This window comes from Rosa rugosa, chromosome 1 (genome assembly GCF_958449725.1).
Source record: "Rosa rugosa chromosome 1, drRosRugo1.1, whole genome shotgun sequence".
Classification (NCBI taxonomy): Eukaryota; Viridiplantae; Streptophyta; class Magnoliopsida; order Rosales; family Rosaceae; genus Rosa; species Rosa rugosa.
Genome location: NC_084820.1, coordinates 20,587,700 through 20,606,776, shown reverse-complemented (window position 1 = coordinate 20,606,776; position 19,077 = coordinate 20,587,700). Strand labels below are relative to the sequence as shown.

Genomic DNA, 19,077 nt, shown 5'->3' with positions numbered 1-19,077 from the left:
GAGTACTGATCAACCAGCTCAGATGAGCTAAGGTCTTTTCAAAATTCGATGCAAAGTCGGGTATTTGGCAAGTTAAGATGCATCCAGACAGTGTTCCTCTCACTGCATTTGGAACACCACAAGGTCATTATGAATGGTTAGTAATGCCATTTGGCCAAAAACAAGCCCCTTCAATCTTCCAGAGAAAGATGGATAACATCTTCAAACATGTTGCTAAATTCTGTGTCATCTATATTGATGACATCCTCGTCTTCTCCAAAAACAGAGAAGAACACATGAAACACCTCCATGAGGTTGTAAAGCTGATAGTTCAGCATGGAATCATCTTAGGAGAAAAGAAAATCTTCTTTATCCTAGATGAAGTTGATTTCCTTGGAATAAACATCAAGAATGGAGTAATAAAACTCCAACCCCATATCCTTGAAAAAATCTGGAAGTTCCCAGATAGAATTCCTTTTGCTAAGAGTCTAGAAAGATTCTTAGGAGTCATTAATTATGGGAGAGATTTCATTCCTAAAATCTCAGGACTAACAGCAATGTTATCTCCTAAAACAAGTTCCAAAAGAAAATGGAACTTCACAGAAGATGATGAAAAAATTGTGAAACAGATAAAAGCTCTCTGCAAAAATCTCCCTCCTTTCCAACAACCAGAGGAACAAACAGATGCTAGTGATAATTACTGGTCTGGTGTTGTCTTGGCAAAAACGCCTGGAGCTAACATTGAAAAGATTTGTAAATTTTGTAGAGGCAAGTTTCAGCCCTGCAGAACAAAATTATCCTACAGGAGAAAAAGAAATCTTGGCTGTCAAGAAAACAATTTTAAACTCTCCAGCTTTTTTTGGAAAACCCTTTACTGTACGCACCGATTGTGCTAGAGTAAAGAATTTTTAAAATTTTAAACTAGATAAAGCTGCTAATAGAGGAAGATTAGCAAATTGACAATTATTTCTTAACCAATATGATTATACAGTTGAATTAATTGCAGGAAACAAGAACTATCTTCCAGACGCATTAACCAGAGAAATGGCAATGTTCAGCCGAAGAGATGACGACGAAGGTCGCAATCCCAGAAACAGAAGAACTGGGAAAGAACCTGAAAAGGCCGAGGAATCAAAAGAAAAAAATCCTCAAAAGATTTCTGCTAGGTCCTAAAGGACTAGACATAACTGATCAATCCCAAGGTAAAGGATTGGCTAGCCCGTCTCAAACGGTAGACGGTAAAGGCTCATCAAGACCGTTGAAGGCTGTTGCTTTGCCAAAAAGCAAATCGACTCCAACTGGAGTTATAAATGTTTTTAATTATGAATTGAAAACATTTGCTGACCCTGTGTTTAGAACTGGCAGAAGGCTTGCATACCACCAGAAGACAATTTTAGATAACCTCTTATATGCCTTTCAAGAAAGAAACAGTGGAATCATGTTCCCAGCCTTGTTTGCACTAGCTGAAGAACTCCATGAAAATGTCAGACCACAGTTTGAAGAAGTTTATGAAAATACACAGCAGAGTGCTGTCCAGAATGAGAAAATCTAGTATCTTGAAGATCCTGAGAGTGCTAGAATTCCTGTTATAGCACTAAAAGAATCTGAATGGTTCGACTTTCATAATCTTATTGGAAGTAAGAACTCTGACTCATGTCTGCCTCCAACCCTCTTCACTGTCCTTGGACCTTATGTTGGAAGATATGTGGTCAATGTTCAGAGTGAACATCCTCAAGAACACAAGCTTTGGCTTGTTGAAAATGGTTTTGTCCACAATCTCTGGACTAAAACAAATGATGATCTCAAAGGACTGCCACCCCTCATAGTCAACACAGTTAAGAACGTCAGAAAAAATGACTGCATCCTCAGATTAAATTTTAGATCTACTCCACCAGAGTGGATTCAGAAGAGCAATGGGGAGGTTGATTATATTTCTCCATATCATTATGTGAGAATCATTCAAGGGAACTATCTTCACCCTGCATGTGTTGGATACAATGGCCAACTAAATTCTAGCATTCCCTGGATGAAGGATATGTCATTAGAGTATATCAAAAAGATCATCGAAGAAGATACAGAAAATACGTTCCTGGCAGCAGGAGAAAAAATTATTGTTACTGCATACGATCATCCTGATGTCATTAGCAGTGACCTTTTTCTATCTCTTAAGAGAAAAGAGATAGACTCCACGTTAGCTTGTTTTCAATGGATTGAGAAGATTGAAAATGACAACCACTACAAGATGTATGAAGATACTGACGTGGAAGAAAATGGAACTAAAGCCAGGATGGAAAACAACTCTCTTGTCCTTGGCCACAACTCTGAAACAGATGAAAACATGTAAAGCAGCAGGTGTAAAAAGCACTGAAAGCAACTTTGGCCTCTTCCCTAAAGATGCTTTTGCTTTTCAAAAAGAAGAAGGTGAAAAACATTTCACCTAAAAGAAACTGCTTTTCGTCAATCGACCTCAATTATCACTAGCACTCACGGGAGTAGAAAAGAATAGAGTTGTGCTGTACATTTTGATGTTTTGAATTCCAGTTTGAGTTTCGCTCCCTATAAAAGGAGCCTTAGTTTCAGTTTGTAAGGCATCAGAAAATATAGCAGAATCATTTTTCTCTCTGGAAGTAAGAAGAGCCATAGTAGCAGTGTGATAGTAGCAAGGTTTCCTACAAGTCGTTTGATGCATTGTATTGCAAGTAAGTACCTGCAGTTATGAGTAGCTAAAACAGCTTTAAGTTGTTTACCTGAGAGTGAGGCTCTGGGTTTTTTATTTGTATTCATGTTTGCAAAAATAAATTCTATATGAAGCCCAGTACACTGTCTGAAAATATTTGTTTGTTTTTAGTTTCTGCAAAAATTATCTGTTTATCTTACCATTTATCAAGCCAAGATTATTTTCCCAAAGCTTAGAACAGCAGTGATTCCGCCCTGAGAAGTAACCATTTAGACAGGAAGTGGTTAGGTGAAAATGTGGCATGTTGAAGGCTAGATCTCTGCTTTAGGACTTTACATTGCAGGCTTGATAACTAAAGAAAGATAAAAGTAGAAAAGGAAGAAGGGACACGTGTAAACTTCTTAAAGGACATCCCAAAACCTGCCAAGTACTATCCCTATATATATATATATTGTTACTACCTAAGTTGCTACTGCTATCAGAACCTAGTAATGGGGGCAAAGCCCCACATTAAACTCCAATCCAACTGTACATTCCGATTTATTTACATGGATACTCGATCTGAACAGTTAAGCAATCCTGGCTAAATTACTTTCTGTTGAAAATTTGAAATTCCATACAGAAAAGAGACCACAGACATAGCAGACTGGAGTCCCCCTCCCCCTGGTCATATCAAAATCAACTGTGATGCTGCTTGGATTGAGAATTCGAAGCTTACCGGTGTTAGTGCTCTAGCTAGGGACTCTCATGGCATCCTGTTTGAGGGAGCTACTCTTTTATGTAGGACGGGGTCTGCATTGGAGGCGGAGGCGATGGCGGCAGCGGTGGCTATCGATGTGACCAAGCATATCCCTTTTTCACCGATCATCCTCGAATCAAATTCGAAGTCATTAGTGGACAATATCAACAATTCATCAATTACATTTGATTGGAGAATTGCTCCAATTGTGTCTATGATCAGGAATTCTATTACCTCGAACGCCCGTTTCGCTTGGTTTTGGATTCCAAGGAAAGCGAACATTGCAGCTGATTTGGTTGCCTCGCTAGTAGTGAGGAAGAAGTGCCCGGAGGTCTGGATTGACCGGCCGCCTTCTTTCCTTGTGCATGTCATTTCTCGCGACGGTCTTCCTTGCCCACCCTTTCAAAATGATCAATGGGGACACCGCTGACTATCCGAGGTCGTGGGTGTTGGTGTTTTCATCGGAGCGGTGCTGTCGGCTTTGTTTTTCTCTTGTATTCTCTTTTCCAGTTCTGTTCTTTTTGTTAGTACTCTGGTTTCTTAATTTGCTTGTCGTTTGGTTTCCTAGTCTTTGCTTTAGATAGCTGACTGTGAGAACCTCTTGTGTGGGCCTCCTCCTTTTTAGGCTGTATTGTTTTCTCTAGGCCTTGGGCCTCTCTATTGAAGCTTCATTTGACCAAAAAAAAAAAAAAATACATAGCAGCATGAAGATCCAAATTACTATATATAGTCATTCAACCCAAACATTAATCTTAGGTCGACACTCTTGAATCCCCAAATTGTCAAGTTGGTTGGGTAAACCCCCGCGACTCTAGTCTAGGAACCGAGTATTCCTATATCTCAGTGTGGCACCGGTACTTGGGATTTGACAAAGAGATTCATCCACGGTCTCACAAAAACTATTATATGCCAAATTAGTCTCTACCATTTTATGGAATCACTCTCCTACTAAATGTATAAGGATGATCATATTTATCAACAACCATAAGTCATATATTTAAAGGCAGCTAGCTACAATAGTTTTCTCCCTCTTAATAATTGTAGATAAAACACCAAATTAACATAAACATAAAATAACAGAGAAGATACGTTTTTCTATCAACACAAAGTATTTAATTAACAACAAAATACCCTCAAGGCCTCAAGCATGCATGATTAATTATATGAGGATCATTACATGAATACAACTTTCCATTACTACTTAGATTTATGAGTTGATTTTAGAAGCATTGATGTAGTAGGTTGGAGGTTTTTCCTTAATTCTTTTATTTATTTATTTTAGGAACCATTGAAACTTCTTTAACCCATAACCCATTGAAGCTCCAATCCAACTGTACATTCCGAAAATCGAAGCCTTCACCCAGAACCCTATATTGGCATGAGTTTCTCTTCTATCAATATTGATTTTGGTTTTAAAAGAGATTTGGTGGATAAGTAGATAGTAATTAGAAGATTAATCATCATACCCAAAGTTTAATTTAATTCGAAATAATTAGCAATGACTCAGCTTTTTCTAGACACTACGTACTGTTTTAGGTTTGCATTTATACGCAGGATTCCCTTAATATATAGCCATGCCCCATTCTTAGCTCTCACCTAAACTAAATACTATCAAGTATTTTAAGGCAGAACTGTAACCTAGCTATATATATGGTTACTGCCTAAGTTGCTACTACTATCAGAACCTAGTAATGGGGGCAAAGCCTCACAGTAAACTCCAATCCACAGTATTTTAGAAACCATTGAAACTCCTTTAATGTCCATTGCAAGTTGACTGTTTTTTTTTTTTCCTTAAATTAATCGTTAGTCTTTTTCAAAGAAATAATTCATTGAGTTTGTTAGGATCGATACCACACTCTAAAGTTGTGAATCATCAATTCTACAGCTGGGTAAAATCATAACTGTAGCAAGTAACTGGATATGTATGTGAGTATGTCAATTATAGTGGTTGAGGACTCGAGGTTGTTTTGGGAATTAGGGGGGGAGAGTTTTGTTATTGCAAACACAAGAGGAGATCCGGTTGTTCAGTAAGAAGATTTGAAGATCGTAATAGAAAAATACTATCAGATTTTGTAGTACTTGACTGCAAATTTGGGTTCAGATCAAGAGTACTCTTTTCAATGTGAGTTTGTTTCCCCATCATTTTGTCCAAAACTTTCCATAATCCCTTTTTCACCTTAAAAAAATTTAATAAATTAACCCAGTTTTTTTCTCCCACTCTCTCTGTGTCTCTCTTTCTCCAGTAAACAACATCGCCACTTGAGAAATCTCAAATTCATCTACAATAATTAACTAAAAAATAAATGACTCTTACATGTGGGAAGGTTTCTAATATATATATATATATATATATATAGCAATAGGTTTTTTTTTCTTTCATTTACAAAAATAGCAATATCTTTCATCTAATGGAAGATTTATTTATTTACCTTTTTCCGATCTTGTTCTTGCAGTTCTCCAGTGTGCTATATATAGATTTCTGGTATCACAACATTTGTTGCGTGACAATCCTGACTCATTCCGCCTTGCTCTAAGACTTTGAGTAGAAAAGAACAAGGATTGAAATATCTGCGATATTTCCGATATATTCACCGATATCTCATTTTTTCGACGGATCGATATATCTTAAGAGGTTAATATCTTATCTTCTACCGTTTCTCCCGAAATTTCTTCGACATCGTCAAATATTCTCGATATATTAGATATTTAGAATATATCTCCGAAAAAGTGAAGAAATATCTGTAAAATCATATGAAAAAAAAATAGAAAAAACTTTGTAATTCTCTAAATGCAAATCTGTGTGAAGAGAGATCTCCTCAAGGAAAAACTGGGTGAGGAGAAATCCACTCAAGGCGAATCCAGGTGAGAAGAAATACACTCAAGGTGATTCTGTGTGAGAAGTAATTCTCTAAATGCAAATCTGTGAGGAGAGATCTCATGAGATAATTTAGACAGTGACGATGCATGGAGTGGTACAACAACTCCAGATAGTTCTGATGATGATGAAGATGGTGGAAGCGGAACAGGTGGTGGAGGTGAACGATATGAATATGAACAATCTTCTGTAGATGGAGGATTAAACCAATTTACCTGTGAAGGTAATTTTGATCATACCACCCGAGATGAAGACCACGGAGCTAGAACAGCCGATCATTGTGCTCAAGAGAAGACCCAATATGCGAGGAGGACTAGAGGTGCAACTAATTATTGAAGTACCCCATCTGATGTTTCTTCAATTGCTTTAAGTCTTGACTCTATAAGTTTAGGCACAGAGCGCAATGGGACCTCAAATAAATCTCATGAATGAAACAATCAATTTGGCTATAACGCTTATGGATATAATCAATATGGAGAAGTACATGATCAGCCATCCAGTTGGATTCATCCTTATTCCCTTATAGGGAAAACAGTCAGCAGCTCTAAAAAGATCTATAACTATCATGTTCATCACTACAATTCGCACTATATGGGTCATATGTCTTGGTCTAATTACTGCATTTTTGTAGACCAGCGAGCGGCTTTTCAACTACCTAGAATCTCTTTTTTTGGATGTAGATGAAATTGACATTCATATTTATTTATATATAATTCTAATAAATTGACTATTTCAAAAACAATATATTTTCTCCTGTATCCCCAATATTTCTGATATCTTTATTTTTTAAAGTTCTGATTGTTGTAAATATTATTATCTATATGGATGTCCACGTAAATACTCATTAGTTATGTATTTTGATGTAAACCCTACCTCTATATAAAGGAGGCTAATGAGACTGAATGAGAACACTTCTACTTCCTCCCCAACTATTTTCTTTTCATCTTCTTCCTACTTTATAACACGTTATCAGCACGCTTTGCACTATAATTTTTTTTTTTTTTAAACTCCATGATGATCCTGAATTTTTGGTGCAACTTTGTTGTGTTTTTTACCTTGACTCACGATCTATGAGTTTTCTCTTATATATCAATTTTAGTTATCGCATACTCTTTTAAACTTTGCTATTTTTATCGATTTAATTTCACCACAGTTTGCGATACATGTTTATTAACATTTTGGTTTTTCTTGCAAGTTGGTTGTATGCATACATGCAGAAGGTTCTGGACCATAAATGGCAGACTTCATGCTTTACGTTTATTCAATTTTCATGTTTATTTTACTTTTGTAATTATGCACAATTAGATATATGCTCCTTTAAGGAAGATCTAATTATATGAATAAACCGGCAGTCCTCAATATATACTCTTTGTTTTATATAGGTTATAAATAATTATAATCTCTGATAATCTTTTATTTGGTGTTGTAAATTTTTTTTGGATCAGTACGGTTAAGCCTATATTAATTAGACTTCATCAGTTTGTTAAAGATTGGTGGTGGTATTGGTTTCAGATTTGTGATGGAATAAAAGTGGTCTCCATTTATTAAATCGCTTTGAATATTCTGTTATTTTGAATTCATACTGCACGATTTTGCTAAACCTTGATAATTGTGTTTGCTTTCTTCATATATAATTATACCCAAATCATTAAGGGTTGTATTGATGTTATACCACGTTTCATTATTAATGTCGACAAAGTATATTATTGGCTAAATTGGAAAGAGGCAATTCCAATGAAATTGAATATTTGAAACGTGTTGAAATACTTGGACATTTAACCATGCACGGTACAAAAGGGTATTAATCAAAAATGAAGATAAATCATTATGACACAATGTCTATTTATAGAGACATGAGATTATGAATACCTTCCCTTATACGAATGACAATTTTCTATAAGTACAGCGTTACATATAGGCATATAGCTATTATATTGATGAGAGATTTATGGCATGTTGTCACCGTATATTATGAAGATCTTAAAGACACATTGCTAAAAGCAAAATCTCAAAAGCAAAATGTCATTATAAGCGTTTTGCTTATCAAATCCTTGAAGGATTCAAAATGCAAGACCATGAATGGTTGAAAGAGCCTGAAGCTCACTTATGAAACCAATGAGTCTTAAGCTAGCTCATATGTACTCATTTCGTTATAGTTAACGTGACCTAAATTGCCTCAATGAGTAATATGACAAGACTACGAAATCGAATTTGAATTATGAATATAATGTTGCAACATATTCTAACTTTCGCAAAGTTATGAATTATTTAGAGCTCTTGAAGAGCTTAGATGAGACGTATCAATACACAAAGATATTGATGTGTATGGCTAGGTATGCCATGATAATTTTTCAATGTTTTAAACTATACAAAGTTAAATGTGTCAATTTCTTTATATTGTTTTACTATTATTTTGTGTATGAATTTGAGCATATGAGATTGTTTCTAACCTTATCATATGAGGTAAGGCTTATTAAAAATCGCCTAGCTTTGTTGGTATTGCTTAAACTTTGAAGGTATGAAAATTTGTGATGAGCCCCTATATGCAAAGCACACATGGTCTCACTTCAGTGATAGACACATCAAACTACGTACTATACATGTTACATGTAGCTTATCGCATACATAATTGAGGTTTCCAACAATCAGGGGGAGATTCTCATCAGGGGGAGCATCCAGAAGCATGCTACCTAGGACATATGTGCATTGTGCTCTTTTTGTCCTTCGACCAGAGTTATTTTTGTCCCACTGGGTTTTTGTTGCCTCATTAAAATTTTGTTACCTGACAAGGTTTTTAATGAGGCAACAATAAGCGCGTCCAATACCATCATTCATTGGTGGACATCCAAGGGGGAGTGTTGTAAATATTATTATTTATGTGGATGTCCACGTAAATACTCATTAGTTATGTATTTTGATGTAAACTCTATCTCTATATAAAGGAGGCTAATGAGACTGAATGAGAACACTTCTACTTCCCCTCAAACTATTCTCTTTTCATCCTCTTCCTACTTTATAACACTGATAAATATGTAGATACTTGTTAAAAAAAAAGATAAATATGTAGATACATATAGTTTAATTCTTAAAAAGGAATGCATTGTATAGGTGTAGGTGTACTGGCGATAATGGTAAAGCAAATAAGAAATTAGTGCATGATTATTGAGGGAGGGACATGCTTGGCCAGGTATAGGTGCAGGACCAGTCGTCGTCCATCACTGTAGATCAGTACTCCGGAAAAGCTTTAAACACTGGAAAAAGAATCTAATCTAATCAATTGCTCCGGTCAAGTCATGACACCAGTATGGCCTGGGGCTGGGCAGCAAAAGAATCGAGTACGAAGTACCGTTCTCATGTCAATCACCTAACTGCCACCATCGCAATAAAGCTTAATTAATCCTATGCTTGCACGGTTTTACATAAATTAATTGCTTGTTCGGCTAGGCACAGATGCTCAGCTTTTCTTCTTCTCTAATTTAATCGTTTCTTGCTCCGACTTTCTGCCAGTCTTGCCTTAACTCATGAAATATTTAAACTATTTTCTTCTGGTTTTCTAGTAGTGGCTTCAGTACTGACCAACTAATTCCAAACGAAAATAAACACCAAAAGAATTCAAAACATCAAGAGGTCGAAGAAGAATCATTGTACCCGCGAGGAAGATCATTTGACCATTAACCATTAAGAGCAAGTTCACTCGTAGTCAAGAAAAAGCAAAGTCGAGAAGTCAAGAATTCGACCAGTCAAGGTACTGTTCACTGCCACTGGACATGGGTTTCCACCCGTTTTTTTTCTTGACCAGTCAAGACTGTTTATTTTTCACTGTTCATCGATTTTTTCTTACATAAATAAAAAACTAGGAATAAGTACAATACAACGTTATTTAGTTGTTGTACGAGAAATTCGGTTTCTAATCGATTTTTATTTTTGAAACAAACGTTATTTAGGGTGTCGTGAAAATTGACTTTTTATACGTTCGGAATTTGGGAAAACTTCATTCATGACAGTTGTAGAGCTCGTCGATACGATCTCGTGTATATATGAAACGCAATATTCGGAGTTCGTATGAATTTATTATGAATTTTTAAAATCTGAAAATTTTCTATAAATAGCAAAAAAAAAATTATGTTTTGCCTCAAAGGACGAAATTTTTTCATTTTTTCATTTCCCCCCTCCAGTTCTCTCTCTCTCACGCGCCCCAGACCTGGCAGGTTTGGTCCGACCCGACCCGCCTTTTTCTCCCTCCTCCGGCGTCCTCCGTCATCCTCCGTCCACGGACCCGGCTCCCCCGAGGTCGCCTCACCTCGTCCGGCCGCTCTGTGGCGTCAGCCCGCCCAGACGCTGCCCCCAGGCCGAGATCGAAGCAACCCAGCGGAGCAAATCGTCCGGCTGCTCTGTGGCGTCAGTCGAGCTGCCTTTGCGGCGCCACGCGTCATGCGGTCGTGAGCCAGTCGCTGCCTTCAACGCGTCGCAGTTGAGGGTGCGGTGATGACGTCGCCCACGTGAATCCTTGGGCCGAGCTGGCAGCCCCTCAAACCCAGTCAAGAAAAAAGTCAGGCTGTTGCCTTTTTTTTGGCCTCAGTCAAGAAAAGCCAACAATTGGCTGGGCAAAGCAAGACCAGTGGAAGGCCAAAATTCCTTGTGGCCGGTCACCACATCAGTTTTCCTTGCTGGAGCCCGGGCAAAGCAAGACCGGTGGACTTGCTCTAACATTAATCTCCCAAAAGCTTCTTTCTTAAACCGTTGTCCGCTATTTTTTTTTTCCTGTATGATCGAGGATAGAAGAGGAATAAAACCTCTCTAACATTCCATTTTATTAATCAAAAGGAGGGGAACCACAACCAATACATTCTAAAAAAAAAACAAATAATATACTAAGAGCAACTCCAACAGCTTCCCCATATTTTGATTTTTCTCTACTTTAGGGAAAAATGAGCCTCTTTTGCTCCAACAGATTCCCTATAATTTTCCCTATTTTAGAGAAAGTGAGGAAAGAGAAAACCAAATTCCGTATATTTACAGCAATCTCTAAAATTTAAAGAAGAATATGGAGATTTTAGAGATTGCTGTAAAATAGAGAATCTGTTGGAGTTGGAGAAGAAAAAGATGCTAAAGCTTTGACTTTTGCTTCCCTATTATACAGAAATTATAGGGAAGCTGTTGAAGTTGCTCTAACAAAAAAAAATTAAGCAGACCTCTAATGTTATTATTACAACTAGCCCCTTAACATGTGCTCCGCACATGTCAATTGGCTTTTATTTTTATTTTTTTAAATTAAAAAAAGTTATAGCAGTTTATCTCCTGATTTTGAGGAAGTTTCTCCTTTTTTCATTGCAATATTTTGAAATATGATGTAGTCAATTGACTATTTTATCCTCATATAGAAATAATTTATTTATTAATATCTATATTATGTGAGAGCACATATGGTCTTTCAAAAATTTAACCATTCCCTCAAGAATTGGCTTAATTATATAAAATATAATATTATAAAAGGTCCGCTATATAATGATAACGGCTCTCTCAATCTTTAACTTGGTATCGATTTATAACAAAATATTTAACTTTACAAATGAGTAAGATCAATCATTTTCTCTACTAAAAATAAAATTGTAAGTGATCGATAGACAAGTGTGTAAAGATGTCCTCGATCTATAGAAATTGCCAATGCTTATTGTGTGTGCTTATTCATATTTTACACACCGACAAAGCCCCACAACAGTTCATGAGACTTCATTCTCAACAAAGAAGCCACAGGAGATGGATGTAACTACAACATAATAGTTGGTTCCACAATAGGACTTCTCACAAGATGACATGTATAAGGATAATGATAGGGCTCCATCGGAGGGTAAAAAATGATGCCAACATAAAGAACAACCACCATGCATTGAATCCGATGGAGATTTTGTGCACGACCCCGTCTGAAAGGATCATGGACAACACCATTGATAATGGTAGTTTCGGTTTAAGGAGGATCCAATGGGGACAGAGAGATCAAACAGGCGAGGAAGCTATGTACAATGCCACAATGGACCACTCAACTTGGCAGAAATGGTGCAAACTATCCGATGAAAAAAGTCAAAAACCCTAAAGCAATGTGCAATTTTATATTGTTTTAGTTTTTCGAGAAAATTTCTAATGAAGACCATTAAAATGAGGACTTATTAATTAACAGTTGTTATACCCGTTTTTCGATTACAGTACGGCAAATCAACCGTTATATGTTTATATACGCATGAGTAGCTCACTCTTAAAAATTTTATTTCAAATTGATAATCGTTAAGGTACTGAACTAGATCAAATTAATGGACAAACTAAATTTGTCAAACTTGAATCTTTCATGTTCATAAATGATAAATCACAATTATAAATTCTTTAATGATTTTTAATTTGGTTGAAAATTTACATAAATAATATATTCATGAATATCTAAACATCTAACGGTTAATTAACAGAAATGTGATAAAAAAATGAGTCTCACAACCGTAAATTAAGAAGTCCTTATTTTAAATGTCATCTTAGCTTTTCTATTGATATGATGGTTGACGTTTTTCAATTTTTATTCAACATTCATATTTACACCATAGTAAAAAAGGACATGAATTCTCTACTATGATTGGGTGCTAGGATCTATTTGAATTAACTTTTGAGATAGTCACTTTTTTAAAAAGAACTCAACAGTTGGAAGCAACTTCCACAAGAAGCATTAGATTTCTTCTCCCCGTCTCTTTTTAAAGATTATTCGTAAACCTTCTTCTTCTTCCTTAATCCGACCATAAGTGATAAGCTACATATACTAACCGTAAGTCCGTAGCAGTCTCCGTTGTCCAATATAGAATTTTCCCATAATCCAACCCCAATTTATGCTCCTTCACTTACAATTAATTAATTATGATTAACTTCCATGAGTTTCTCCCTTGGAACAATCTCGATATGTCTTCACTGTTACATCGTCTTCTTCAACGCAAGTTTGTCATCTCAAAAATGGAATAGTCCTCTCTTCCCGGTCACCAAATCCCAGTTACTGATTGCTGGTCCGAAACTCCTTCCTAACTTTCGTTCAAATGTAGGTTTTCAGCCTTGTTAAGAAAATAAATATATAATAAAACTAGGTAACTATAAAAAAGGAAAGTGATAGAGAAAAAAACAATCACCTAAACGACAATACAAAAAAAAAATTGATCTTGAGTAAAGGACAGATACCAATAAGTGACTGTTAGAGTGGGCACTACATATTGTCCTTGAAAAACCTAGGTCGTAGGCACCAAATTGTAATTAGGACACATAATACTCCATCTGCTTGGACCTCAACTGCTCAACATTTGAGTTTTCACACTACCATTGGTTAACCATTACTGTAAGTAAAAGGCAAAAACTTTGAAAAGTCCAAGTTCTTTGCTTTACCATAAAAAGACCTTCCCTTCCTTTTTCACGCTTCCACAAACATTCTCTCTCTCCCCCTCCCTCTCTCCTTTTAATCCCCCATTGGTGGCTTTTGAGTTTCCACTCCAGCCCAACCAACGCAGCGATAGAGCACCGAAACCAACACTAAAGCTCCCACACTGGTAAGTAAGCAAAGAAAAGAAGCACTCAAAAGAAAGCATCAAATAAATTCACCTAATCTCCACATCCACACCTATTCTCTTTATGTTCCATGCGCTCCAATTGGTTGAACATTCTTTTTCTCTTTCCTCATTATGTTCATAGTTCATGGTGGTAGTGGATCTAAGATGGTCTCTTTCTCTCTTTTTTCGCTGTTTATTTCTCTGAGAGGAATTTTCATCTTTAGGGTTTGCCCAAGATTCTTGGCTAAATTTGGCAAAATGGCGCCCCCACTGGACCTGTCCTTCTTATTAGCCTAATTTTCTGCTTTTCTCACATATAACAACAACTTCCTTGCCTTTTCTGGTTAGTATTCGTTGATTATACGCTGGTTTATTCCCTGACTGAGATAACCCAAAATTTCCAAAAAAGGTAGATAGTTCACATATGCATCATTATTCTCATCATATTGGATTTGTTCTTTCCAGAAGAAGAAAAAAGTGGGAGAACTCATCAAGAATTTGAGTGATGGCTCGGGAGAAGATTCAGATCAAGAAGATTGACAACGCCACAGCGAGGCAGGTGACGTTTTCAAAGAGAAGAAGAGGGCTTTTGAAGAAGGCCGAGGAGCTCTCAGTTCTCTGTGATGCAGATATTGCTCTTATTATCTTCTCTTCTACCGGAAAGCTCTTTGAATATGCTAGCTCAAGGTCTCTCTTTTCTCTCTTTTTCACAGCCTTCAAAGTTCATTCACTTCCCACGTTTTTTCCAAGTGCAAAAATTGATAAGACCTAAATCGAATGAGGAGAGAGGGGGGAAAAGTAACAAACTATAAGAGGCTTTTGTTTCTGGATTTTGCTTTTGTTTTGGTACTGATGGATCTCTGTAAATAGGTTTCTCGTGAATATGTACCATAAGTGATACTCTCTCTGGGTCTAATCACTACTGCTATCTCTGATAGCTTGAACTAGTGCTAGGCTTTGTTGACAAGTAGCTGGATAGTTCATTTCCAGTTGTACCTAGCTCATGTGGTTTTGAAGTAGCTGGATAGTTCATTTCCAGTTGTACCTAGCTCATGTGGTTTTGACTCTCTCTCTCTCTCTCTCTCTCTCTCTCTATATATATATATATATATATATATATATATATATATATATATATATATATGTTTCATTGACTGACTGACTCACCCACACAAACACAAAGACATGTAACCTGAACTGGGGGTCACAATAAACTGAACTGAGTCAGATGGGAATGTTTTGATTCCTTCATTAAACCTTGTTTCTTTGGTTCTTAGCTTCTTATATTATGATTTTGTTTGTGGCTTAAGTTCATTTTTTTTTGTCTTGTATGTGTAGCTAGAACTAACTTGACAATGTTTTTTAATGGTAATGAGTGACCAAAACCAGTTTATTACCATGATGCAAAGGAAATTCTAGTTCCCTTTCTTTCATTGACAGAAAGCAAACTTTCCCATTTTTATAGCCAAAATAAAAAGAATTTGCTTCTATTGTCGATGATCAAATTGGACTATGAATACTCTTGAATTAGGAGGCCGGTGGGTGACATTTTGCCTATTAAATCAGATTATTATGTTAACTGGGAGCCAGCTAGGTATATAAACTAGAGCCCACTTAAACTTCATTTTGAAGTTTGTTTCTCAAGAGGTTTAAGGAATTGTGTATATAAACTATAACAAAATTTGTTTAAGTTCATGCATACAAAAGTTGTTGATTATCATTCTTTCAATGTAGTCTAAATACGATGGAAAGAAATTAAAAAGAGATAAATTATGATTTTAATTTTAACAGTTTGACAAGTTTTTATCAATTAGGAAACATCTTAGAAATGCTAAACCAAATTTTTTTACTAAAACATGAAATATCTTATATATGCTGCTTTTTGTTTGTCTTTGTTATTTTTTGTTTACTATTGTTTGAATCTTTCTAGCTACCTAGTGACATATATTGCTATTATTTCTTGAAGCATGAAGGAAATCTTAGAAAGGCACCGCTTGCACTCCAAAAATCTCGACAAATTAGAACAGCCCTCTCTTGAGTTACAGGTTGGTCCTCTTTATATCATAGTTATAAAGAAATAAAAGCATATAAGTACGATGTTGCTATATCAAAAAGCTGACAAGTTGTCTAGATCTATGCAACTCTAAAGATATTTATTTAAGGGTTTGAAAAGTGTTCATATGCCTAGATATCATCCTTTTTTTGGTTATCATGATCGAATGTGGTATCTTATTTTGTTTGTATGCAGATTAGGTGAGTGCATGTTGAGTAGTACATTGAATCATCTTGGTTGTTTTGAGATTTGGGGAATTTTTAAATGATTTTTAAAATTTCTTTAGTTACTAATCCATTTGAATATGGTATTGATGTGACAAGTGTCTCTTCGATTCGATTGTTGAAAGTCCACTTGATGCCATCATATTTGGGCTTATATAAAGTACAACACAACAAGTTTAAAAACGTATTATCATTACTAATCTTTTTGGAATAATAGTACTCGATTATATGATAGCAATCTGCTAAGCTGGTTCCTAATTTGTGATTCACAATGATAGTTTGCATATGTAGTATTTGATGATTATGTTGCATTCTTTGTTTCCCGTCCATACTGATTTGTTTTTTTTCTGTGGCTTGGTGTCTGACTTCTTCGAAGATAATCATTGGATTTTGAATGAGTAATTATTCAATTATTTTGCTTAGTACATGGTGTATGGATTAATCAAGCATTCAAATTAACAAGCACTTGAGTATATCTTGCATTACTATAGTTATTGTTCTACCTAATTTTCATATCTGTCATCAATTTGCTTATAAGAATCATCATTTCTAATGTAGCTAGTGGAGAACAGCAACTTCTCCAGGTTGAGCAAGGAAATAGCAGCAAAAAGCCATCAACTTAGGTATATTTTATGTCCTGGTTTTAGATAATAATTACCTGTTTATATTTCTTAATTTAGTTACTAGTAAATGTATAATGTGTAATGATACAGGCAGATGAGGGGAGAAGAACTTCATGGATTAAAATTGGAAGAACTGCAACAGCTGGAGAACTCACTTGAATCTGGATTGGGCCGCGTGATTGGGAAAAAGGTCTTTTTATTGCCATATACAATTGTTAAGCAGGGGTCACATATATAAGCCGATCACATGATGTGATAGTAAATGTATTTGTTTCATTATTATTTGATATAACGAACTATTACTTATTGTATCAAGTTATCAACTATGGCATCTTCTGATTAATAATGTAATCAGAAATTTGATCTCTCTACCATTATTCATTTTCAGATTTCTGATACGTGCTTTAGGCTTGGCTCTATATGTTGTATAACTAATGGGGATAATTTTGTAATTTTTCAGGGTGAAAAGATTATGAAAGAGATCACTGAGCTTCAGAAAAATGTAAGACACTTTTCTTTAGACATGAATTCCTTGAGCTTGAATTAAAATCAGTTTGCATTATTATAAGTTGACAAGTATGTTACGATAAAAAAAAAAAAGTTTACACATATGGGATGCATTTTTACGAAAGATTTTTCATCATTATTTGAAAATGAAAATCAAGATAAATGGTTTGCCTTTTCTCGTCACAAGTTCCTTAAAATGAAAATTTATAAAAATGTGCAGGCCGTCCAGTTGATTGAGGAGAATGAACGCTTAAGACAGCAAGTATATCTCTCTCTCTCTACCCCCCGTCTCTCCCTATTCTTCACAGTTATGCTACGATTCCTTAGTTGCTAATAGCTCTTCATATGCTTTGCTGAAGGTGGTGGAAAGAACTGATGGCAGACGGAGGCATGTTCATGCTGATTCAGAGAACAGGTTTACGGAGGAGGGCCAGTCATCAGAGTCCGTAACCAATCTCTGTAACTCTAATAATGCTCCTCAAGACTATGACAGCTCAGATACGTCTCTCAAGTTAGGGTAAGTTTAATTTATATATATATATATATATATATATATTCAATATGATGCATTCATTGCATCAATTTCTGCTGCAATACCAGCCCTAATCCTAAGAAAATTCTTGGCTACAAGGGCTCTATACTATTAAGAAAGGCATTCTAGTTTTTCGTTGCAAATGTCACTTTGTAGAAGAACCTACAAGGCTACAAGAAGACAATCTAACCCTAAATTTTGAAAATACCAACTTGATGGAAACGACTTTCCCGTATACATACGGTATGTGGTTTATACAGAGGGATTAGACCTTTGACCTTTTATAACTCTAAACCCGTAACACGATTATACTAATATAATCATAAACTTTTTGCGGATTTTATAACTCATTTGATGATTGCACAATTCTTAGGTGGGGGTTTCCCCACCACGTGGTTTTAGGGCCCACCCAATCAGAACAAAGAAAATTTTTCCTCTTTTCCAAAAATGTCCCTGCTCCCTAAATGTACAATATCCAAAAGACCCTCCTGCTAGGCAGTGATTGGTCTGCCGCATTGCCACGTGGTGCGGGTGCCCCACACAAGTCTTTCTCTTGATGATTATACTTGTTGTCGCAATGATTATAACTTTTGCGGATTTTATATTGGACATGCATTTTATTGCCCAGATTTCTTTATCAGTTTTTTTTTTTTTTTGTTGGTTATTGGTTGTGCAGGCTACCTTATTCTGGTTGATTGGAAGTAGATTGTGGTAAATTTGTGTGCATCAACAAAGGAACATGGCCTATTCTCTAGGGAAATTTAACTCGATGTAAAATGAGATGAAATGTAATCGAACTGTTAAGAAAAGGTGCATATGATGTATTAGAACCTTGGGTTAGATCTCTGTGATGTTTCCAATCATTGATAAAAGTACCTGTTTTCCTAGTCACCGGCACAACACCTCCCCCATAGAAATGGTGCGGCACATCTCTTATGCACAATACCACCCCCTTTTAATGTTGATGCGCATCCTTTTAATTTTGATGACGGTGTAGTATAATTTATCCTAATCCTAATATATTTCTCTACCTTGACGGTACCCTTTATGATTTGTGATGGAACTTGATGAACAATGAAAAAGAAGCAATTAGGATATATAAATTTTTTTTTGTAAAGAAAGAAATTGGCGGGAAGGAAATTCAATCCTAAATAAGGCATCAGGTTACACTTTTAAGGTAGATTCTTCAGCCCACCTGGGTGGGTGGTCACCTGAGCTCTGTTAACAGAGCGTGCAATGCACGCGTTAACAGATTCAATCTAAAACAAAAAATATATATAAATCTGATCTTCAGTAACAATTG

The 19,077-nt window shown here is 35.9% G+C and overlaps 1 protein-coding gene across 2 annotated transcripts; it reads left to right on the top strand.

The window, feature by feature from the left end:
* Window positions 1-13,678: 13,678 nt before the first annotated feature.
* LOC133723248 (MADS-box protein SVP) lies at window positions 13,679-18,822 on the top strand. Of its 2 annotated transcripts, XM_062150068.1 has the most exons (10): window positions 13,687-13,835; window positions 14,060-14,178; window positions 14,301-14,522; window positions 15,802-15,880; window positions 16,671-16,735; window positions 16,826-16,925; window positions 17,196-17,237; window positions 17,463-17,504; window positions 17,602-17,759; window positions 18,451-18,822. In XM_062150068.1, the coding sequence occupies exons 3-10, from the start codon at window positions 14,341-14,343 to the stop codon at window positions 18,467-18,469; spliced, it is 687 nt and encodes a 228-aa protein (XP_062006052.1). In that variant the 5' UTR covers window positions 13,687-13,835; window positions 14,060-14,178; window positions 14,301-14,340; the 3' UTR covers window positions 18,470-18,822. The 2 variants fall into 2 exon arrangements, with proteins under 2 accessions (XP_062006056.1, XP_062006052.1); XM_062150072.1 differs by lacking the exon at window positions 14,060-14,178 and having other exon boundaries at window positions 13,679-13,835.
* The last annotated feature ends 255 nt before the right edge of the window (window positions 18,823-19,077 follow it).